At 43.3% G+C, this 24,019-nt stretch overlaps 1 protein-coding gene across 1 annotated transcript; it reads left to right on the forward strand.

Moving 5' to 3' along the window:
* Positions 1-133: 133 nt before the first annotated feature.
* On the forward strand, positions 134-13,364 carry nfx1 (nuclear transcription factor, X-box binding 1). The gene is made up of 23 exons (XM_071525833.1): positions 134-338; positions 1,064-2,041; positions 2,402-2,563; positions 2,805-2,882; positions 3,394-3,499; positions 3,740-3,811; positions 3,962-4,101; positions 4,862-4,961; positions 5,115-5,332; positions 6,520-6,617; positions 6,728-6,758; positions 6,875-6,957; positions 7,869-7,977; positions 8,264-8,383; positions 8,474-8,553; positions 8,659-8,889; positions 9,554-9,627; positions 9,732-9,833; positions 10,324-10,461; positions 10,541-10,607; positions 12,307-12,452; positions 12,584-12,688; positions 13,110-13,364. The coding sequence occupies exons 1-23, from the start codon at positions 320-322 to the stop codon at positions 13,183-13,185; spliced, it is 3,333 nt and encodes a 1,110-aa protein (XP_071381934.1). The 5' UTR covers positions 134-319; the 3' UTR covers positions 13,186-13,364.
* Positions 13,365-24,019: the final 10,655 nt, after the last annotated feature.

Genomic DNA, 24,019 nt, shown 5'->3' on the forward strand with positions numbered 1-24,019 from the left:
TCTGCTCGAAAAATAGCATCGCATATTCACTACTAAGGATTTTATTTTGAAGATCTTAACAGGAATTCCCATCCTTTGTTGTGGCTGGCTTGACGCTGGTGGTGCCAGTTTCCGGCATCTTTAGCACAGATTGGAAAGGTGGATTTAAGACAGTTGACATTTGCTGCTTTGGGGGAGTTTGTTAGTTTTAAGAAGTGGCATATAGTTTAAAAAGTAGATTTTGTCACAAAATAATTAGTTACGCTTGTCTTTCCTCGCAAAACAGCCTGTTGTCCTCAAACTTGTGGCGTGGAAGAGCAACAACCACAGTTGTGACTGAATGGCAGAGGGCTCATCAGGTAACTTGCTATCTGACCATGTTATCTTAGCTAGGCCAGGGGCAACTGAGGCAAAACAAGTTCCTACCATCAAAATTACCTCCGCGTGTCATGGCTTATAACGCTAGATTGCCTCTTATAGCTTGCTTGCCAACATTACATGTGATTGTGTCTGTTTATGTGGTAGTTGTTAGCTAGCTAATGTTAGCTAACGACATCAACTTTTAGCTAACATTAGCAAGCTTACTTGTCAGCTGATTTTTATAGCGTTATGTCTCAGATTTTGTTTGCTAATGGTCGCTAGCTTAGCGAATCAGTGTGATCAGGGTGTTACGTGATGTGACAACATGTGACAGTGAACTTTGACAGCCAGCACTACATTTAGCTACAGTAACGTTAGTCGCTAACAAGCATGTGGCTTTACAGCTGGTAGTAAGTTCAGTGTGACTCGTGATGACGCCATTACCGTAAGCTAGCTAGTTCGATTATTTTTTAACGTATGAATCATATAAATAACCATTTAACTCGGTGGTTTATAGTTTAGCTATTTGGCAAACTTTAACTACTTTAAAACTCGATCGATTACCAAGCAAACCATGATAACAAGCCATTGTTTTAATTTCAGAGACTCGGTTATTTAGTTATCATTCTCACTCTCTCATATCTGGTGTGGTTGTATTTGGTCGTGATTTTTGCACAGCTTCAGGTGTCTTAACACTGTCACTGTGTACCCACTTGTCCTTCAGACCCACCTGAGCTCAATCCAGATGGGACATCACATCAGAAGCGTAATCAACACAGATCCAGGAGGGGTCGGTCCAAACAGAAAGATGACAGAAACTTGAGTAGTAACACTTATGATCCTTCTCAGCAATATGGACATTTTCATCAGGGGTTTAAGCCCCCCTTTGTCCATGACAATTCAACTTATGCAATGCATTACCATCCTCCCTACCGGCAAGAGGATGGTGGAAGAGGACGAGGTAGAGGTGGAGGCAGAGGAGGAGGAAGACGAGGGCCAAATGGAGGAGGGAGTAGGGGTTTAAATGGAAGTTTTGGTGGCTCAGACCCGTGGTGGCAAAGACCTGGAGGTGATCATGGCCCACGCAGTGGCAACAATAGAGGTTTCTACCAGTCAGGAACATCTACTATGGAGGGGTCTGACATTGATGGACCTAGCTGGCGAAGGGAGGAAATGAACAGGGATTTGGGACATACCAGTGAAGACCAGGACACTCGACCTAAAAAACCCAGGAAGTTCAGCCAGGAGTCGAGGAGAGGAGAACAAGATGACAAGGACGTAAAAGGGACTCAGGCTACAGCAGAAGGCAGAAGGTCTGCTGACACCAAAGCAGAAAACTTTCATTCAGAAATCAGGGAAAGAAGTCAGAAGAGCAGGAGAGGTCCAGACGCAAACTCCCACCATGACGACCCTCAAAAGAAATACACTGAGGCAAAGCGACGCCAGGGACCGATCAAGCCACCCAAGCCACAATCTCAAGAAGAAACGGGCTCAGAGAGGGGAGCCAGGGGCCAAGATGGCTCTGGCCACGGCAGATCATCTCAGGATCCTGCCAGGGACGAAGCCTCCTGGAAGGCTGGAAGAGGCCAGGCACGACGGACACCACTACAGGACAGAGGGCAGAGGAGAACGCACCACCAAGACCACAAGCCTGGACAGAGGAGCTGGGACAGGGTGCCAAAGAGCAAGGAGACACAGACAGGTAAGACTGTTACCTGTCTGTTTTCATGGCCAGAAACTACTCTTTTGTCTAGAGGCTCCAGTTTCTGATAATTTCCAAAATTCACTAACTACTTTCACTATTTTACCAGCCAGCTATGTTTTTGGAATAGGAAAGGACTTTGTGACAAACCTACCATTACAAGAGAAATTTACCAACATTTGACTGGTGTTAATGTCCATCCCTGTCTGTATTTGCATAGCCTACCCATAATGCAAAATGAGATTTGTTCATATGCTTTATCCATACATTACACCTGGTAAAATTGGGTTAAAAAAAATTTCTTCAGCATTGATGCTAGCCACTGCGGTCTCCTGAACCTCTGACCTCTTCCCTCTGCAGGCTGTCTGATCGAACAGTTGTCTGAGGAGAAGTATGAGTGCATGGTGTGTTGTGACATTATCCGGCTCATGGCTCCGGTGTGGAGCTGCCAGAGTTGCTTCCACGTCTTCCATCTGAACTGCATCAAGAAGTGGGCCAGATCCCCGGCCTCGCAGGCAGACGGTACGAGCCTCAAAACAAACAGACAATACCCAACACATTTACTGTACAAAAGAGGGTGGCTGTGGCCCCGTAAACAAAAAAACAATACAGCTAGCATGCATTGAATTTCCTGCTGCATCAACAGAGCATTGTATTGTGTTGCAGTTTGTAAATACTGAGGCCAGCTGGAATGTCTGCTGTTCATTTTATGTGAAGCTTATGTGGAGATTCATAATTGTTCTGAAATAAAACTATTCTTCAGATTCAACTGAAGGTTGGCGCTGTCCAGCCTGCCAGAATGTTGCACTCAAACACCCGACCTCCTATACCTGCTTCTGTGGTGAGTGACTATCCTTTTTATTCATGTATAAGACATCTTTAACCAGTATTCAGTTCTTTGTCAGAATAGATTAAATCAAAATGTAATTTTTTTTTATTTTACATAAAAGAAGGAAAGGACCAAGGCAACTCTTCTTTAGTTGAAAAAGTTAAAAAGCTTTTATTCCATGGCTAATTCATACTGAATTGCAACTGAAGGCAACTTTGGCAATATGCCTCCCTGATGAAGGCATATTGCCTAAGTTGCCGGAGTTTTTTAACAAACAACTACATTTAGAAGAAGAGTTGCCATTCTTTTTGGTATAATTTTGCTATTACCTTACTGAAGAGCACCTTCTTTTTTAATACAAATTCCCACTGAAGAGCTTTTCACTTTCTGCAATCATATATTATTTATTCCAGTGACCCTCCCCCCTCTTTTTAAGATTTCACCCCTGTCAAGCCCGTCATTGAAAGTGAGTGAAACAAGGAGTTATCGATCTCTGACATTGTATTCCGTGTTTGACTGACAGGGAAAGTCACAAACCCGGAGTGGCAGCGCAGTGAGATCCCCCACAGCTGTGGTGACATGTGTGGGAAGAAGAGGAGCGGAGCGGACTGCAACCACCCATGTAACATGTGAGTCTAAAAGTCACAAGGAAGTTCGATGGTCTCTTGCTTCCATTATTTGGCGTATTTTCAGTCAGGGGGGCGGGACATCTTGAGCTGTCACAAACTCTGGATTCTTCAAAGTGAATGAATTCCAGCCCCTGGGATGCAACCATTGTGTCTTGGGTTTAAGTGTAATCAACCCAATAAAAATGGTTCCAAAGGAGAAGAGTGTTTTCTTGAACGCATCCCGTCTGTGTCTCCCTTCAGCTTGTGTCACCCTGGACCGTGTCCTCAGTGCCCTGCCTTTATAACGAAAGCCTGCATCTGTGGGAGGACCAGGTACTCTGAATTAATTTCTGAATCTCTAAATATCTGTGTAATTTATGTATATTTCTTTGGTCGCTATACAGCTGCAACCATAGGGTTCGGTTTCTCAGATATCTCTGTATTACATGACACCTTAACACTGATGGATCCTCCTGTTTGCAGTCAGCCAATGCGCTGCGGCCAGGCTGCAGTCCTTCAGTGTGACAAGGTGTGCGGTGCTGCGCTCAACTGTGACAAACACACCTGTGCCCAGGTGTGCCACAGCGGGGCGTGTCAGCCCTGCCAGCTACAGGTTAAGCAGGGTGAGTCTCACTTTGCTCTGACCGTGCCATATAATATTCTGATTGATGAAACGGTCACACTTTATTTGGATAGTCCAGTGTTGATTCATAACTTACTATCAAGGGATCGTGCCATGTAAACGTGACATCTTGGGTTTGAATCTGGCCCAGGACCATTGTCACTTGTCATCCCTCTCTCTCCCAACCTTTCCTGTCTATCTCTACTTTGAACTGTTTTTAAAAATAATTTAAAAACAAGTCTGGGTCAGGTTAGGGTTGGGTTTGGTTTAAAAATGGGGTCAGGGTTAGAGAGTTACGTAGTCTGCGGAAATGCACCAAATAGGCAAGTGACACTTTGTTTGTACATCTATCATTTGTCAGTTGTTTTGTTAGTTGAATATCAACATTGGACTATCCAAATAAAGTGTTACCGATGACATTGTCCTGCAGTGGTCTTTTGGCCTTGGCTTTTTTCAGTTATAGTAACAAAAAGCATAAAAAAATTCTAACATTCATCATACTATAAAGCAAGGAATCTCTGTCTGTATGTGTGTCCTTCGCATATCTCGAGAACCATTCGTCCGATCTGCTTCACACTTGGCGGGTGTATTGCTGGGGACCCAAGGACGTGCAGTGTCGGATTGGACACGCGACACGTTCAGTATTAATAAACTTTGAATAAACAAGCGAACAGCGCTCTGTGCAGCAGCGGGGCTCAAAGCAAACGGGCACTGCACTAGTTAATTTAAATGAATTTTATTTTCTGTTTTTGTTTATGTAGCTTGTTACTGTGGCGTTACCTCCCGTGAAGTTCTGTGCGGCACAGATAAAGAAGGGTTTGACGGTTCCGGACATTTCTCCTGTCAGAAACCATGTGGGAAGTAAGTCTGACCTTGCGGCTCCGCAGAACAGCTGATTGTTATTGTCAGTGGATAATGATGCCTTTCATCCAACAACAATAAAGCCCTTATTTCAGTTAGACAGTTCCCATCATAGACTGAGACTGTGTGTTTTGTTGACTGTTCTGCGTTCAGGATGCTGGAGTGTGAAGCCCACCGGTGCCAGCAGGTGTGCCACCGCGGGCCGTGCCAGCCGTGCCCGCTCTCCCCCAGCCTGGTGAAGGCCTGTCCCTGTGGGCAGACGCCGCTGGCCAAGCTCCTGGAGCTGGGCTACGCAGAGCGACAAAGCTGCTCGGACCCCATCCCCTCCTGTGGGAAGACGTGCAGCAAGCCCCTGGCCTGCGGCTCCAGCGGTGAGGAAGACCAGCAGTGTGTCTTAATTAGTAAAAGTGCATGAATAATTTTGTGTTCGATTAAAAAGACATAGACATACTTAGTCTCTGACACGAGAGCCTGGGCAACCTACTAACACTTAAATAATTTCTGCTCAGTGCTTCAGTATTTGTTTAAATAAAAGATATGAAAATGAAAGTTAGGCTTCAAAAATATATGCAACATAAAAATTTCAAGGAGAAAGTTTGTGCTCAAACAAGTAAAGTAGTGCTCTCTTAAAATATATATATATTTTTTTAAAAAGGCCATGGAAACAGTTGGGTGCGGCAGCAACACTATCTCTATTCAAATCTGTAATTAAAAACATTGAATTTCAGTCATGAAGAAACCCAAGGCTGTAGAACTCTAATGAAACAACAGTTTTGAATAGAGTGTCACACCTAATTGTTTCCACAAATTTAAATTCCCCCAGGAGATTTGATTGAAATTAGGCTGACAATAGTAACCTAAACCATTCAACATTTAAAATGATAGAGAAGGGCATGGAGAATTTCAGGAGAAACCTTCAAATGTCATGTCAGCTCAGGCATTATCTGACCTAATTTAAAGCCTTCATGCTTTTCAATCATGTCTGGTAGAGCCTTATGTTTTTTTATATTTGCCCATAGCCCTCGGCATCATAAGGTTCTGTTTTTTCACTGACGCAGGTTTATTATTTCACTATTGTGTCTTTCGATGCGCTTGTGTTACACTATCAGGGAACTAGGCAACAAATGTGAATCAGTACAGTTCAGCAATATGGGGAAATTAATACTGTAATACCAGTGTTTGAAGATAAACTGATGGATTTAGTTTCACTGACTGCTGTTTGGCCTTACTACTGGATGGCAGGTTTTCATATGACTAGTTGTATGAGCATTTAAAAATTTAAATATATGTCTTAAAATGTTACAAAAGCTGATCCAGTTCTTAAGAAATCTCCCTTCCATAGTGTCTCATTGTCATTTCCTCAACCATCTAACCTCAGGCTATGTTGCTAATCCTGAAACAAAGAAACTTTGAAATGAACTGTTCTCAACTTCTGCTAATGGTTTCAAGTATTGTGTGCTCTATTGTAAAGGTAAACAGGATATACATTGTCTTGGGGATACTGCATTGTTCTTACAGTTTGTCAGGAGTTAACAAATGTTGACTTATGTTATTTCAGACATCATTCATATGTGTGAGAAGCTGTGCCATGAAGGCAGTTGCGGGCCCTGCTCCCTTACCTCGACTATCAGATGTAGATGTGGCTTCAAGACCAAGGTGGGGAGAAATGCCAGTAGAACATGTATTTCATGTATGAGTGCCTCAGTCAGTTGTGTGGTTTATTTATTACACCAAAGAACTGAAAGACACCTTCCTTATTTTTTCAGGAAGTCCCATGTGCAATAATCCATAATGAAGGTGAGATTTAACTACATTCAGTTGAGATTAAACAAATATGAAATGATATCCATGTCTCTCACCACCTACCTGGCTCCCTCCTCTGGTATTTCTGTCCCGACTCTTTTCGATTCTAGATCAGCTTGTCTTCACTTGTGAGAGGCGATGCAACAAGAAACGCTCCTGTGGCCGACACAAGTGTGGCGAGCTGTGCTGTGTGGTGAGTGTTGAGTGAGCCTGTGTCCGTGTTGCACATGTATATTTTACACTGTCAGGCACTGTTTAGTAAATTGACATCACACAAGTTGGAGTTAAAAGTGAATCTAAATGATGAAAGAGCTGAGACCATACTGTTGTCACAATACCAGAGTTTTGACATTGATACTAATACCAAGTTTAATATCTAAAAATCTGATACTATTATGATACAAAAAAACTCCAATAGCACCATGGAAAGCACTATGAATTCAACACGAATATCAGTAACTTAAATAACTTCAACTCTGCAATGAAAAGAAATAAAATAATATCAAGAACTTGAATATAGCTGTGCAGTGATGTCTTCTAAAAATCTATGAGATGCATTGATAAGTTATGTTGCCACATTGAACCTGGACAGCTTTGAAGCAATTTTTTGCACAGAGGTTTTGATTTCAGTTTGGAGTCTGTCTTTGTCGGCTCTGTAAGCGAAATAGATCCATATTTTGTTCCTTTGTTTTACCAGTCTGTTTAGGTGGACAGAGATTCAATTCAAGAGGGTTACTGGACTATTTGACGCTGTTGCCATGTTTTCAGCTGTTTTGTTTAATTTTGCACCAACTGCTGAAATCCACTGACAAGAGCCAGACTGCGGTCTGCCTATTCCAATCCTCCTTCTTCTTCTTTTAACTATTCCAATCTGCATGCAGTCCAAACGTACACACCCTCTGCAGTCGACACTGAAATGAATTTCAGCTTGCAGAAAACATTTGCTGAAAGTATCGAACATTAATAAAATGAAATATCTAATTCAATAATCTCTCACAATTGTATCAAACTAGTATTGAAATTTTGGTTATTGGGATAATGTTAGGCTATATGGAGCTGCTATCACACTGTATTTCACTATACACTATATCTGTGTCCGTTCAGAGCTTGGAGCACAAATGCCCCCTGATCTGTGGCTACAAGCTCAACTGTGGCCTCCACCGCTGCCAGGAGCCCTGTCACCGTGGAAACTGTGAACCCTGCTGGCAATCCAGTGAGTCCCGCAGTCGTCCGCCCCGGTCCGACTGTGCTGTGTTTCTGAGCCAAGTCTCAAAAGTACCACATAAGAAAAAGAAAAAGAAATTCTTTGACAATAAAGTATAAGAAAGAAAAAAAAAAGTACCACATAGTTATTTGGTTCTTCAAAAAACTCATTTGAGGCTTTTACATCATCTTTGTTTAGTTCTTTTCCCCTTGTGGTATTGTGCTTGGCTTTAATCTCATGACTTTGCCCGCCACACTGCTCAAATCCTGTGTGTGTCACTGCCTTCTGTGTGTAGGTTTTGATGAGCTGACGTGTCACTGTGGGCTAAGTGTCTTGTACCCACCCATCGCCTGTGGCACCAAGCCTCCGGAGTGCAAGAACCTGTGCACTAGAAGGCACGAGTGTGACCACCCAGGTAAAGCAACATGTTGACTGCTCACACTGCTATTCAACACTGTATTTGAAAATGTTCTCTTAACTGTCTGTCTGTTTTAAATATATTCAGTGTTTCACAACTGCCACAGCGAAGAGAAGTGTCCACCTTGCACGTACCTCACTCAGAAGTGGTGCATGGGAAAGCACGAGGTAACTTCATGAGGTCTAGTAAGATCAACTGAGCCTTCACAGCATTCATAATTCTACATTTTCTGTTTTGATCCTGTGAGTGAGACTGTCTCCTTTGACCCGCAGCAACGCAGCAACATCCCGTGTCATCTGCAAGACATCTCATGCGGCCTCACTTGTAACAAGGTGCTGCCGTGTGAAATGCACCACTGCAGGCGCATCTGCCACCGGGCCGAGTGCCTGGCAGAAGGTGGCTGCCACCAGCCGTGCGCCCTGCCTCGTCCCGACTGCGGCCACCCATGTTCTGCTCCCTGCCATAAAGGCAGCAGCTGCCCACGCACCTCCTGCACTGCCAAGGTACAGCGCACTGCCGCAGAGAACAGCTGTACTGTGGCTGGAGCATTGATTTTGAAAAATGGGTTACAAAGTGTGAAGTCACTGAAAACGGTCTTTGTTACACAGAGGCATAAGGAGTTGGTGCACACTCTTAGCTAAAAATGCTTCAACAAACATGTCTTTGTCAGTGTAATGAGTTAACCCAGATGAAAACATGCTTGTCAGAATATAGATTTCTTTTTAAGTTATAATTAATTTATTGAATACATTTAAGGCTACAATTGTGTGGCGACTCTTTATGATTCAACTTCTATCCCTCCCTCTACAGAGACTACAAGCAGTTGATGAAATCTGCTGTAAAAGTGTAAAGCCACACCATATCTCAGTAATAAATGTGTAAAATATGTATGATTGATGAAACAATGCCTAAATGCCAGTGGCAATCGTCCAAGAACTTGGCGAGTAATGAGTAACTTCAAAAGAATTCCTCACTGCTACACTATCAAACTTTCAGAAAAGCCAAATATTAGGGTTCGCAGTGCAGCTGCTGATTTTGATTCCTTTTTTTTGGGGGGGGGGGGGTCACTTGGATCTCACAAGTGCTTTGCTGCAAATTGGAAAAAGAGCCGTCATGCTGACAAGCCTTTCTTACCAGGCAGGGGTCTAATTTGTTTACTTCTCACAGGTGGCACTACAGTGTGATTGCGGTCGAAGAAAAGAAACAGTGGTGTGCACAGAGGCGGCCAATTCATATCAGAGGTCAGTTCAACTCTTTATGCGTGTGTGTGTGTGTGTGTGTGTGTTTTACTTATGTGAATTGAGAATATGACATAGTTAAAAATCCCTTCATTTCCGTACCATAGGTATGCAGCCATTGCCATGGCCAGCAAACTGTCTGACATGCAGCTCGGCGACTCTGTGGACATCGGCCAGCTCATCACTAAGAAGGAGCTGAAACAGACCAGGTAGAGAAATGGAGGAAATCGATGCTTAAGGCTTAGACTGCTAAAATCAAGATTATAAATGTTGTCTGAAAGTGATTTTGGTGCGTGCACAAAATTATTTAAGCAGTAAACCATGAGAGGCCAAGCTTTTCTGTGATTTTAGTACAGTTAAGACTGTTTTGAGGCCTGATGCAAAAAATGGAAATGCTCAAAACTTTTGTAAATCAATAATTAAAATATGCTAATTAAATATTCTTTTGCCAAGCAATATATTTCTTGTATGCTATGAATGGTGACCTTCTGTTTGTGCATTAATATTTAAATTAATCATGAGGTTAACAGGTATTTACAACTTTGAATGTGACTCAATCAGAATTGAGGACCAGAACTGTCCGTTTTAAGTAATATTTTACAACCCCAACTTGTAAACTACTGAAGTTTAAATGGCATCCATCCTAAAAACTTGATGTAAACTATTTTTTTGGCCAAATGGTCTGGTTTGTTTTCTCAGGCTCGAGTGTGACCAGGAGTGTGCTACACTGGAGAGGAACAGGCGCTTGGCAGAGGCTTTGCAGATTGACTCCACTGCAGATCCATTCAACATCCGCTCCACCTCCGTATACAGCGACAGCCTCAAAGAGGATGCCAGGTTTGTTTTTTTACACCTCTGTTGGCAACATTAAAAACTCCCCCTACGCCTTTCCATCCCTTTTTTTTTTCTTTTTCAGAAAAGACCTGAAATTTGTCACAGAAGTAGAAGAGGAGATCAAGAATCTTGTTGAGCTTGCTAATAAGGTAAGATGATAAAATGACTGATTCCCTTGTGACAGTATTCTGGTCCATGATGGTGGGGATGGAGGGGGTTTCATGTGACATAATGCTCCCTCTGGTGGCCATGTTGAGCCCACAGCTCTTTGGCAACAAGGACTAGGAACAGCTTTATCTAAATTTGTCGTCTTAACAATATTGAATAGACATTATTCATTTCCATGCTGTTTTTGGCTGTGGACTGGTCATTTCATCACTGAAACATCTGATTGTGTGTTTAGATAATGTCAGCTTGTTAGTTAGCCAGTATGTAGCCACAGCATCTGCTCAGCTAACTATCACTGTCTTGTTAGCACATGTGATTTGCACACTAGGTAACGTTACATCACTAGTACCTAGTAGTGGCTAGTTAGCTAGCTAACAGAGAAAAACCAACTGTACAGATTAAATGAGCTGATTCTTCTCAAGATACAACTAGAGCTCTGAAGTAAGAGCTACAACTAAAGACAAGATACTTCACTATGTTACAGTCACCTAAATTTGAAAAACTTACCATACCAGACTCATTTATACCTATAATGTTACTGTATGAATCTACACCCGCATCTTGTATCTTTGTCAGATTGTTTTCTGGCCCAGTTGTTTTATATTTAGCCATTTCTGAGCACGGTCAATTCTCCAGTGGACCTCCAAGATGGAACCAGCTGTGGTTGCTAGTAGATTTCTGACACGACTGCAAAGCCTCTATAATAACCGTTTCTATGCCAGACTAAATTAGTAGGTACTTCATGCAGCAGTTAGGAAAATAGCATTCATGTTCTTTTTTTCCAGTTTTGTTCGATGCATCAAGGCTATCAGGGAGTGAGACTATCAAGGTCTCTGTTAGTGCTGCTTGGGTTTCTTTGTCAGTTGTGTTCTTGGAATGGTAATGGTTGTTTGTCAGCAGCTGAAACACTTTTGGAACGATGAATAATAACAAGGTGGAAAGCTTCTCTGCTATTAAAGATCTGTATAAGATACTCTAGGCCTATGAAATGTCTCTTCACATTCTCTCACATCTTTAGTTCTCTGCGTACTGTGCTGCTCCATCTCACTTCACTTTGTCCCCTTTGCTTTTCTGGTATGGACTTGCACTTTCCCAATAACATAAGCCTTTTAAATTTCCTTTTCTGCTACATTTTGCCAATTGTTTTCCAAATTCCCCCTACATTACTGTGAAGAAAAGGCAGGTCAAAGATGTGCTGCCTTGCTTATTAAGTAGACCAATTAGTCTAAACCCAAACTGAGTATTTTGCATTGATTATTAAAAAAAAAAAATTCAACCTAAGTTATCCAGAATGTTATTATGACTGTAATTTGTTCACATTTGTGCCCAGTATATGTGTATCTGGTTTGGAGGAAGGAGAGGAGTGTGTTGCATTACAAGTAGGCCTAGATATCTCAGCTGTAGGCCATTTCACACTGCTAACAGATCAGAGAATCAATTTTAGATAGAGTAGAATAAAATTGAGAAGAATAAAAAATATGCCACTCCATAGGCTAGTTGCACTAGCTAGATAACGAAGCCAGTAGATGCCATTAGAATCACAAAGATGTATGCAATATTTACAGTAATTTTACCCAGCATGTAGTTGTCACAAAAGGATGGGCAGAAGCGGGCCAGGGAAACCCCGAAATGTGTCTTTGTATGAATCCCTAATAGTCACACGAACCCCAATGTGCACAGGGAAAGCAGCCGAAGAGGAGCCACTGTTTCCCGCCCATGAACAGAGAGCACCGGAAGATCGTCCACGAGCTCGCCGAGACGTACGGCGTGGAAAGCGTGAGCTACGACAGCGAGCCCAAACGCAATGTGGTCATCACGGCCCACAAGTAACGCTTTTTCCTCTACTGAACATGTTTCCTAATCCATACAGGCTGAATAGATTGATCTGTATCGCAAACAAATGAAAGTATTGATTGCGGCTTTGGGGGACGCGCTGTGTTATCTTGCTCATGCCCAGGGGGAAGTCGGCCTGTCCGAACTCGACGCTGACATCACTGATAGAGAGAGAGACGACTACAAGAGCCCCTCCCCCCATCGCTCATATCAAACAGCACAGCAGCAAGTAAGTCATCGTCTCTTAACACACCAGTTTACATCAGCATCCTCTGAATAATGAGTCAGTGAAGCTGTTTTAGGTCCTTTTCTGGGTGGGATGGACTCATTGGGGATGGTTGGGAGGGTTTAGCAGGAATGAATGGTTGATGCACAGACCGTTCTGTAACTGGAAGGTCACAGGTTCGATCCCTGCAACAGCCATGTGTCCCATCTGTGTCTTTAAGCATCAAACTGAACCCCTACTTGCTCACCCATTGTAAGTTTCTCAGGATAAGAGCATCAGCTAAATGCATGAACTGATAATGTATCGTTTTTGTCATACGCAGCCAATATTCTTTCAATATTCATTAACGTTTTACCTGAATTAGTTTCCAGATTTTGATTTCAGTGTTGGTTATGGATTGCTTTGTTCTTGATTCTCCTACCAGGGCTGTGAGTGGAAGTACCTGGTCGAAGATGGTTAAAGAAGAACCTGTGATAGATTATTTTGACGTCCAGGACTGACACGAGCCCCTCAGGATCGGTTTAAAAACATGAATTGTCTTCATCTGCTAGAAAATCTGAAACACTTGATTTCCTTGCTTTCCTTGGTTTCTGCAGACAAATAATAATGACAATATTCTTTTGGCTTTGTAATCAAATAAAATTGTCATGTTTGAAAAAATATTGCTAAAATGTTATTACCTCCTGTGAACAGAGACATAAAGTGAGCTTCAGAAGTATTTGGACCACAACACATTTTTAACAACACAAACTCTTATTACCCTTTATGGGAAAAGATGGTCAAAATGCAGACTGTCTGGTTTAATTTGAGGGTATCCCCAGCCATCTCATATAAGTAGTTTAAAAAAAACTGCACTACTTATGTATGTGGCAGTCCCATTTCATGAATACAATGATATTTGGCAAGATTAAGATAATATCCAGTGAAGCAGTAATTTATACTAATTTATAACTTCAGAAAGTCTGTGCCTCTCATAGTTTTCCTCAGTGTTTCTGCGTTTGTGTCAGCATGAACTGCACATGGTTCAAATTAACTCTGGTATGGATATGCATATATCCAGTAGGGATAATATGTTGGTTAAATGAGTACAAGCCAAAAAGTGGAAGTAGTTGAAGTTAGCCTTGAATCATCATGGTCCTGCTATATTGGCAAGGGAGATTGGCATCGGCCATTTAAGCGGTTTCTCCAAATTCTAATGGAAATCTACAAAGGAATTGGTCATCGATGCCTCAAGCATTTATTTCCCGTTCATTTCTCCTTGCTGCTTTTCCTTGAACCTGAAGAAACTGGCATGGACAAATGACCTGTGAAGTCATCCATGTCTTATCTTGCAGCTCTAGCAGGAGTTTAGTGACTGAAGCAGGTTTGATAACTCAGGCCATTTACTTGTAATCATTTAACCAGCCATGTACATACTGCACCCATGTAATTTATAGCTAAGTGCAATCCGCAGCTAGTTTAGGCAAGTGTTGACAAGTTGAAAGGTAAACGTGATGGTATGGAAGTTCACGTTCTGGCAGGTATTAAGACAGAAGGCAGCCAATGAGAGCATGACAGATTTCCAGTCAAGCTAAATATTGCTGTTGTGTTTTGACCTTTTAAGCCTTAAACTTTTAGCTTTTTAATTCTTGGAACAACAGAGAAAAAGCTAAATACAACTCTTAACTCCTAAGTTGTGTGTGTGTGTGTGTGTGTGGGAGGGGGAAACAAACACACTTTAGATTTGAATTCTCAGGAATGATCTCTTAAGAAGCGCCTCTGGGTTCACTGTGGCCTCATTTTTAGTGCAAATTCTGGTGGTTCAAATACCCGGCCACACTGGGCATATCTGGCATATCACACTGGGAATTGAATAAGTGTTAAGTGTTCGCCATGCATTAAGGTATAAGTGCATCAAGTCCTGCAAAGGTTCTTGGTGGCCAAGGGTTAAAGCCTGGCTCTGGAGTGTTGGTATCTGCAACCTTATTGTAGTAAATTAAAGAAAAAAAAACAGTGAATTGTTCCTCAATGAGACAATACAGTTGTCGATGTGAATGTACTGTCAGCTTTAGCATCCTGAAAGTGTGAAGCGCACTCACTCATCTGGAAAGAGAAGCCGCACTAAAAGGCTACACCAGTAGATTTGTCTCCAGCTTGACCTCATGGGAATCCCAGCTTTTTAAAATTGGTTTATGATGCCAAAAAATTTCAATAAATTTTCAGTTATGGGATTTCTTTTGTTCCTGCTACTGGCACTGAGAGCCAAGGCTTCACTAGTAAACCTCTGCTGATGGGAGTTTGCGGGTGGGGAGAAGTGGGTTGTTGATGCACCGTGGAAAGAACTGGACTATGAGCCAAATGCCCTCCTGCACTTCCTGAACTCTCTCCAAATCACACCTTAGTCCTGAGAGGCAAACCCTTAAAGGCCTTAAAGTCACAATGAAACGGCATTTTGAGAACATCTTGCTTCCTTAATATGGTGTATTTCCTGTTGAAAGGATATTTCGGGACGGGACAAAACACGGATGGATCAAAAGTGTAAACCAATGGGATATCAGTTGGGGAGAGAGTGGCGAAGGAGGTTGATTGTTCAAAAATGTGATGATTGTATTGGTTGAGTTTTTGTTCACACATCCTGGTACACGATGACATCACTAGTACAGATTTTCTCTTTTCCAGGAAGTAAAACTAATGAGATTTTGATGTAAAAATACAAGAAAACACATTTTTTGTCTTCTTTTTTTGGCATAAATTGAAAAAAAACAGTTTTCATTTAGTACTCTTTGTAAGTATTTAAGTAAGTACTCTTTTCTCTTGCCCTACTTCCATAGAGAGGTCAAAGGTCACGGTCAGCTACAGAGCAGCAGCCCTGCAGCTGAGAGGGATTAAAGGTTTTGCTCAAGGGCACTTCAGCAGGGTGGATGCTTGCCAACAGTTCCCTGCTCAGCTCTAGTCCCGCAGAGTTTAGGACTCAAGCTGCTGACTCAGACTTGAGTCACGGCTCTGCTGACATGAGACAGACCTCAGGACTTTCCTGCACTGACACTTGACTCGGATTTAATTTTAATGTGCAATATGTGTCCAGAATGGTTTCCAGGTGCGCAGAAATGTATTCATTATTCAAGAAGACGTATTCATATCCAAGCTCCAGAGCCGAGCAAAAATAGCTTTCCAAGCTACTGCATGAAACCCTTCATGCAGTACAGTATAAATAAATTTCATCTTATTGTAACGCGGTTGTGGTGGAGGGATATAATTTTGCTTGCTGTGGAAGGAAGCATAATTAAATTCTCTCTGTTTTTTCACAATGCCTCCAGTTTATAAGAAAGGAACCTAACAAATAATCTCCATAGTATTCAGGCACTCAACATACGCCAACAGTGAGCTTACAGGGGCTTTATTATACTTTATGGTATTTATTTTATCTCCTATAATCCTATAACATTACTAGAGGGACTTGTAGCTTTGCTGTGATCTTTGCACAGCATCCTTCTCAAATTTCTTATAGGATTGCTATAGTTCTTGTGGTTAGGGAGCTCGCGGTGCTTTTCCTCTGTCGTAGTGAACAGGTTTCAGATGGAGCATCACTGAGGCCACAACAGTCCTAAAAAAAATGGCATTATTCCCTTTGTTCCTGCGCACCTCGTATATCCCCAGTGTTAACCAGACACGGACTAACCTGTAGTCAAACATTTTCCCCTCCTTTGTGAAATATTCCAGCGGGCAGCAGCCTAGAAACAAGCTCGGGAGGATAATTTGCTGACACTCCCTGCCAGTGGTAATTTTTCATTATATCGACTCTCCAGCAGAGACCGCGCCTGCGCCTCTTCTCCCCTTCCGAACAAGGCTTCACCAATCCTGGCTCTGGCTCCATCCCCGGCTCGGCGTCCCACAGGCCAGCGCTAACAAGTCGCCTAGCTTGTCCAGTAATGGGGAAGTGATAGGGAGACGCCGCTGTTACTGAAAGCCGCGAGGAAGTTGGGGAGTGAGGAAGCGCCGCGCCGGACCGGACAGCTCCACAGAGACACATCCTACAGTTGCTGTTGTTGAGTAGCCTAAAAGCGCATAGTGATGGAGAGAAAGGTATGGATGGGTTATGCTACCTTGTGGTGTTGCACGTTGTTTTATTTTAACATCAGTTGAGGATGGCTCGCTGGCTCTCCGCTGCTCAGTAAACGCATCCGCATCCACCATTAAAACTATTCTTTATATATTTTCTTTATCCTGTAGGCGCGCTGCCAGCCGGATTAGTGCGCACCGGAGTTTTTTTCCCCCTCCTCGTCTGGCTGTAATTTATTGTGTATCTAAAAAAAGATGCCAGGATTAATCATTGCCTCATGGTGTATTCATGCTTAATCCGCGGCGCACAGTCGCATGGTGCACACAGTGTATTTGGGAATATTGACATTAAGAGCAGGGGAGGGATGTGGTTGGGAATATTTAAGGGACTGTAGGCTACTGTAGCTTTCTGCCCGTCTGCATCATCACACTGTAGTTGCAGCACCTCACCCTCCACCTCCACCTCCACCCCTCCCCGTTTTCCAGCCGACGCAGACACCAGCGGCTTGTTAACCTTGACTGGTGTGGGAAACAGACACTTGAGGAGTAATACGGGGGGGATGCACGGCGAAGCCCTGCCGAGAGTAGACAGCATCCTCGCCCGCTTTACGCATGTCTTTAATTCATTTCCCGGCCCCCTCTCGTTTGATCCAGGATGCACACACACACACACACAATGGTGCCTCGTATAGGAGTCTGGGCTATTAGTGCCGTTAAGTCTGCAAGTGTGTTTTGAATCTTGCAGGAAAAGTTTCAGTTTCACTGTGTTAATCTGCTGGCAGGCTGCGGGTTCACAGAGCAGCGGCAGAGGAATTTGGGGTGTATGGTTGTGGCCAATTTTACTGTTGCTGATCCAAAGGAAAATCTCATTTTTGTATTCCAGCTGTATAACAAAATCATTTCAGTGAACCAACTTCTGATTTGTTTCACTATTCATGGAGGATACCCAGAACTCTGTTATAGCTCAGTGAGGCCCCTATATACAGCGTTTTAAATAGGTCAGAAGTTGTGGATACATAGTCTTAGTTTTTGTGTGAATTCAATTTTTGACCTCATGGTTTAAAAGTGAATATAAATCACATGCAGGTTTGCTTATCCCATTGCACTGTTGCTTCTATGTGGATGCATGGCAAGAAGGAGTTTAAGATTACTGAGAAGTTTTAGTCGGCATGTGGCTTTTGATGAGGTATTCACTGTATAATGTATATGTATATATGTGTAATAACTTTACATGTGTTGTCATTGTTTCTCAGATCTTAGTCCTGTTCTAGCTGTAGTTGTAGATGTACAGCACAGTTGAGTTTTGCGGGTCTCTGTGACTCGACTGCATCCAAATTTCAAAAAACACATCGTAGTCAACTTCAGTTTGTGTCCAGTGCTTTATCAACGTACGCCTTAATATTAACAAACACTGGGGCAGCCATTTGGATGCAGTTAGTTAACAACGAGCCCTTACCAGCCCTTATTGCAGAGAATTGCGGTGTGCATGTTGGGTTTTCCATAGATTTAGTCTTTTGTAATTAAGGCCGATATGCCCAGAAGTCATTCCGTTCCTTTTTGCTGGGTGATCCCACCCAGAAAGGGCATATACATTGGATTTCCATGCATAATGGTGCAGGAATGTGTGGCTTCTTCTGCCTTTTCTCTCTCAGTTCAGTTTCACTTTGCATTATAGCCTATAGGAACTACTTTGTGTACTTGAGTTATTCTGTGGCCTCTTTTGAATCGACCATGTTCTTGCTCATATGATGCAGAGACATGATGCTTTTTTCAGCTTGATGTCCGCCTCATGATGTGTCTTCACTTCACAGTAAAGGCTTGAAGCTGTTTTTCACTTTAAGTCTCAATGAAAAATAAGAACAAACTAGTTCAGTTTTTTTAAAAGCAGGCTTCCCTCACTCAGCTGCTGACACTGATATTCCCTACAGTATAAAGGAGGGAGAGTGGTGCCATTAGTATGCAAGGTGCTGTCACAGCTCCTGAGGTCTGATAGACGATCAGCTCCTTTTACAGTGTGGTGAATGCTTGACCTGGCTTTTTAAGGAAAGCCATACTGGAGCCCCCTCACCCCCCCTCCCCCCCCTCACTACTCACTCACCCTGTTCACTGATGTTTGAAATTTGGTTTGGAAGGCTCATCAAGGTCAATCAATGTTTTACAAAGTATAAGGTTTCAGCTCCAGAGTTTCTCATAAGTTTGTCAAACTCTATTTTTCACACTGTTTTCATTGATTAGGCGGCCCCAGAGCTGGACAGATTTTGGCATCTTTTCCTAAATAATAGGTCACCCAATTAAATGTTCCCTGGCTTTGTGTTTTGAGTTATTTACAGGGATAAATGGACAATGGAGCACTTCCTTTTTTGGCTGGTAAGGAATGTGCTGGCCGAAAGACAGACTGGGTGTTTGTTACCCAGGAAACAAACTAGCCTACAGTAAAACTTGAACCTGATTACAACTAGTGATGTTCCTAAACGTCATGAAAGTTTAGTATGATTTCTATATATCACCATTGTACCATTGTAATATGGCAATATTGCAGTACAGCGTTTGATTGGTCGTAGTAGGACATATGGCATATTGTGCTGTATAGCGTACTGTATAGAGGCGAGGCTATGCAGTATTTTACACGAGACATACTGTTTCAATACTGAAGATGAATTTTATACCATGTCCAAGCTGTAAAGACCATCCTCAGACATTCCTTTTAAACCTATGTGATTTCCACATGGAGATTATAGATTTTTATGGTTTAAAGTAGTGTGCTTTGTAACCTAATTACACATGGCTCCCGCCCAGCCCAGTAAAAGATTATAGCAATGTGTTTTTTTAATCACTGTTATCTTCCCCCAAAGTGACCAAAAGCTCTGGTTGCTTTTCAATGCAGCGAGGCATTATTCCCGATCATAATGTACAGTTGTCTAATGAGATTCTGTGCTTGACTCGGAGACAAACTGTCTGGGTTATAATAGCTCCACAGTTCACCGAGGCTGGCTGACCCATTTAGATGTTAACGCTCAATACTGCACCATACTCTGTAGAGCAAGGCATCAATGAAGGGCGTACAGACCAGAGTAGAGCAGTTGAACATTTAAACGGCTCACAAAACCAGCAGCAATATAACCTAATGCATGCGGCAGTGGCGTCTTTGTGTATTAGGTTGATGGCAGAGCTGGAACTTGTGAATAAATTTCCGTGCCGTTTCAGCTGCAAATGGGGCCCATTCTGTGCATTCAATTATTTGTAATAGGTGCACAACAACAAAAGGTTTTCGCAGAGGTTAATGAGGCTTTTTATCACAGTGTCTAATCTGGAACAGAACCGTATGTATGCCTGTATCACTGGTTTCCTCTTCACTGCACATACTTCCTGCCCGGCCTGTCCCATGTGGGACACGATGGATTCACAATGCGGTTACGGAATCGGGTGATTTTCGGGCTCCTTCTTCTCTCGTACGCCTCCCCCTCTCCGGTTTTCACGTCTGGGCTTTTGAATAGTCTTGATACGGTCCTGCACATACCGACGTTGCCCTCGTTCTGTCTGCTCTCTCTCCCATCCTGCATGGGCAGAGTGGTGCTGAAAGATCAGGTCTAATAGCTTGGATGCAGACTAGGAATAGGAGAGGGAAGGGGGAGGGGAGACTTTGTGCAACCAGAGAGAGTTTACAGTGAAAGAATTATTCAGAATATCCCGCCAGTGTTGGTTTTCATCGGTGGAATTTTACATGCTGGTTGGGTCGGGTTTATTCAGCGCGAGTGACTGTTTTTCACTGTATATTCATGTCAGAGCTGACTCTGGTACAGGCTGACTGCACAACACTGCACTGCAATGCGCTGGGGGGGGTCACTGACCTGGGGCTGACTAACACAGCTAACTTGGCTGCAGCTGACGCAATCTCAGACGATGTTTTCACCTACTCCATCTCTACAATAGGGGTTATTTCTTAGTTTTCGAGCAATAGATCTGGAGTAGTTCTCTCGGATCACCAGCTGCTGCTCCAGTTTTGAAGTCACTGCAGTCAGGTTTGCTCCCAGAGCACTGGCTGTTACCTTTGGAGGGAAGGCAGACTATCCCGTTGTCATGGCTACAGCAAACAGGAAATGGCCTGAAGCAGGTAATGCTTCGGGGTTGTTCCGGTGTGTTGCTCGTTGCCGCCCGAGGCTGCGGGGAAACTCAGCTCATTATGAGGCTGTTGCTGGGTCTTTCCATCTGCTCCCACAATGCCTCCTTTTCAGGGCAACGGGAGCGGCTCGGGGCCTGCCAAGGAGCTCAACCATAACTGCTGCCTGGATAAAGATGCTTTGTCCCAAACAACCGCTGAAATCCAAGGTTGACCCTAAACTCCTTATCTGCAGCTTCTTAGGTTAGGTGCTTAACATACCTGTGGAATAAAAATGTCTTTCTGTTGCTTTGTGCAGCCTCACCCACCCTATTTTCTTGCAGTACATTTCATATTGATTTGATGAGAAAATATAAGCAGATACCCAATTATTTTCACCTATCTTGAGACTTTTCTCTGCAGGTTCCTCTTCATTACGAATGCCTAGCTTCTAGAAATCTGTCCTGAAATGTCCAATGTCCTTAATCCCCCTCAGCAAAGGTGCAGGTCTGCTTGCTTTTGTACAGTCCCTTTGATGGTGGCTGATGGCCATTGAGTGGCTTTCCTAGAGCCCTGGCCTTTAAGCAGCTTGAGCTGGGTTTTGTCTGCAGCTCTTAAACTGAAGAAAGAGAGGGGCCCAGCACTGGGAGGGAATCAGACTTATTCCATGCCCTCCTTCCAGTCCACATTCCCCCTAGTGCACCCCATCTGTCTGTGACAATAATGTTGACGAGGGCAGGTTCATGGTTTCTGGTATGTAAACCTTGCCGTTGGGAACTGTACATTAAACCTGCATCCGGACTGGTGTAAATTCTTATTCTTTATATATCCTCTCTCTTTTTGATTACCGTTTTATATCATATCGCATACTTTTCTGTCTGCATGCCTGTCTGCCTTTTTGTATGGCTGTGTCTCTCTCTCTGTCTCTCTCTCTCTCTCTGTCTCTCTCTCTCTCTCTCTCTCTCTCCCAGTGCTAAATGTTAAGGGAATGTAGACAAAGGGTCTGAAACCATCATCGTATGGATTTTTCCTTCTTTCTCTCAGCTCAGCCTATTGTTGTTGTGCTGCATCACTGACTAGGGCAGAGCAAAGCAATGAAAGAAACTCCAATCCACCCAGCTCTTCTTACATACGTTGAGCTGCATATTCTGCGATAAAAATCATAGCTTGTATGTTGGTATGTTAGACTGCAATAACACTGATTGATTGGTTTATAGTCAGTTCTGTTGTGTGAGCAAATTCTACCACTTTGGGGTGTTTGATTGAGGCAGCATTTCCTCTCATGTAACTGTATCCCAGACTGTGATTACATACGATGTGAAGTGATGAATCTGCCACTCTGTAGGATAGAATATAGACCAGACACAGTTTGCATACTGTATGTACATGACTGGGATCAAAATGCCTCCACAGTATGCGCTCTGTGTCTCTCTCTAGTGGCCGAATAGGGAAAGTGAACAATTTTAAACCCACAAGAAGGCGCTTATAGAAAATGAAAACTGATTGGAGCTCGGTCCTTTCAGAAATTACAGTGTTTTATGCTTTTATGCTTTTTTAAGCTCTAGGAGGGAGTCGGTCTTATTCCGTACCCTGTTGTTCATCCATTTCTTTCTGGCGGCACACTGCAGTCCGGGCCTGAACATGGAGCGATCCTTTCATTCAAACAGACAGCATCTCCCTCCATGGGTGTTTGCTCCCTCTGTTGGTCATTAATAATACTACTGCTGCTCCCTTACCCCCTGTTAGCCCCCCTCTACCCCCTGTCTGCTACACACTGGGACATTACCATTTGGTGAGACTGACTGGCTTTGGTGAGGGAGACGGTGGGGGTCCAACAAGGGGTACTCCTGCACTCAAGGCTCCTTTGCCATTGCCTGAGCCGCTGGATCTCTTTGTTATCTTTGAACGCCCACGTGCCGTTGCTGGAGAAACGGGGATTGGCACAACCTTAGTCTCTCTGAATCTGCATGGATAAGCTATCTGCGTTGAGCTTTTGACCTTGCAGGAGATCAAGACACACTCATTGTTTTTATAGGAGTAATATACTGTACGTCTGTGTCATATGTTATGTAATATAAAGCAATCTAATGCATAGTTTTAAAGAGGACTGATATAACGGCATTGTTTGACTGCAGAGAGAACAGAGATGGATCACGGTTGCAGCGAGAGATTTTGTGATGGAGATTTGTGTTTATTAATGTTCCTCCAAGCTTGAATGACAGCAGCAGTACACTCATCTCAACAGCAGATGTCACCAACAAGCGGACAAATACCACAAGCTGTCAATAACACATGGGAGGGCCAGCGGCTTTGCCTATCAATAGATCGATCCCACATTGTCAAGACAGGCTCACATAATCAATAATTAGGAGAGGGGGAAGGAAGTCTGAAGGGCATGCAGTGAGATCGGTGGATTGCTGCTTTGCTCTGCTGTGTGATGGGGAATATCTCTCCTCCGTAAACGAGGATTTGGGATTGGATCCTCCCAGACTTCCTTTAGAGGAGAAGTGTCCTCCAAAGGGTCGTGACCTCTGACCTGAAGCTCGCAGTCCCACCAGCCAGCTGTCCGTACTGCAACAATAACTACACAGTGTCCCTCTAAGTCTGGTCTAGCATGCCGTAGCCATCAAGTTAACGCTCAGGACAGGAGAAACACCCCCACCCCCCACCGCAGATCCCTCTCGCACCATTTTTCAAGAAGCAAGCTGTTTAGAGTACGCAGAGATTTGGAGGACAAATTTTTAAAACAGTTTAGGTGTTGCTTTCAATGGTTCTTTTGTGTGGCTTTGTATGAAAGCTTTCTATCTGCTATTAAGACTGTTCAAGGCAATCTCCTCGGCACCAGTCTTTGGCACCTGGTACAGCACTCCTCCTCTGGCCTTTTCTCCACACACAGGAACAGAGGAGAGGAAACAATAACAGTGACAATTTTCCGTCATGTGTCATAAGCCAAGCCCCTTTGATTCTGTCCCACTTCACCTCCTTTGTCATTCAAATAACCTCATGAATATTTCACTGCCCCGATCTGACGGCTGTAAGAAGAAGGGAGGGAGAGAGGGAAGAAGAGAGGGAGAGGAAAAGGCACGGAGACAGAGAGAGAGAGCCATAATCTTCAATGTAGCATGGTTTAGCCTGGGTAATGGCCTGTGTGGCGACAGCCGAAGCTCAGACTTGTGTGTAATTGGACTGCGAGACAGCCT

Source organism: Centroberyx affinis, unplaced genomic scaffold (assembly GCF_046629955.1).
Source record: "Centroberyx affinis isolate AG114_WGS23_722 - 3 ecotype Tasmania unplaced genomic scaffold, CSIRO-AGI_Caff_v1 ptg001340l_1, whole genome shotgun sequence".
Taxonomy (NCBI): Eukaryota; Metazoa; Chordata; class Actinopteri; order Beryciformes; family Berycidae; genus Centroberyx; species Centroberyx affinis.

Excerpts from the sequence above, each read along its gene's own strand:
- nfx1 (XM_071525833.1), top strand. Across the intron at positions 6,958-7,868 it reads GTGGCGAGCTGTGCTGTGTG|AGCTTGGAGCACAAATGCCC; the intron begins GTGAGTGTTGAG and ends GTGTCCGTTCAG. Across the intron at positions 12,689-13,109 it reads ATCAAACAGCACAGCAGCAA|GGCTGTGAGTGGAAGTACCT; the intron begins GTAAGTCATCGT and ends TTCTCCTACCAG.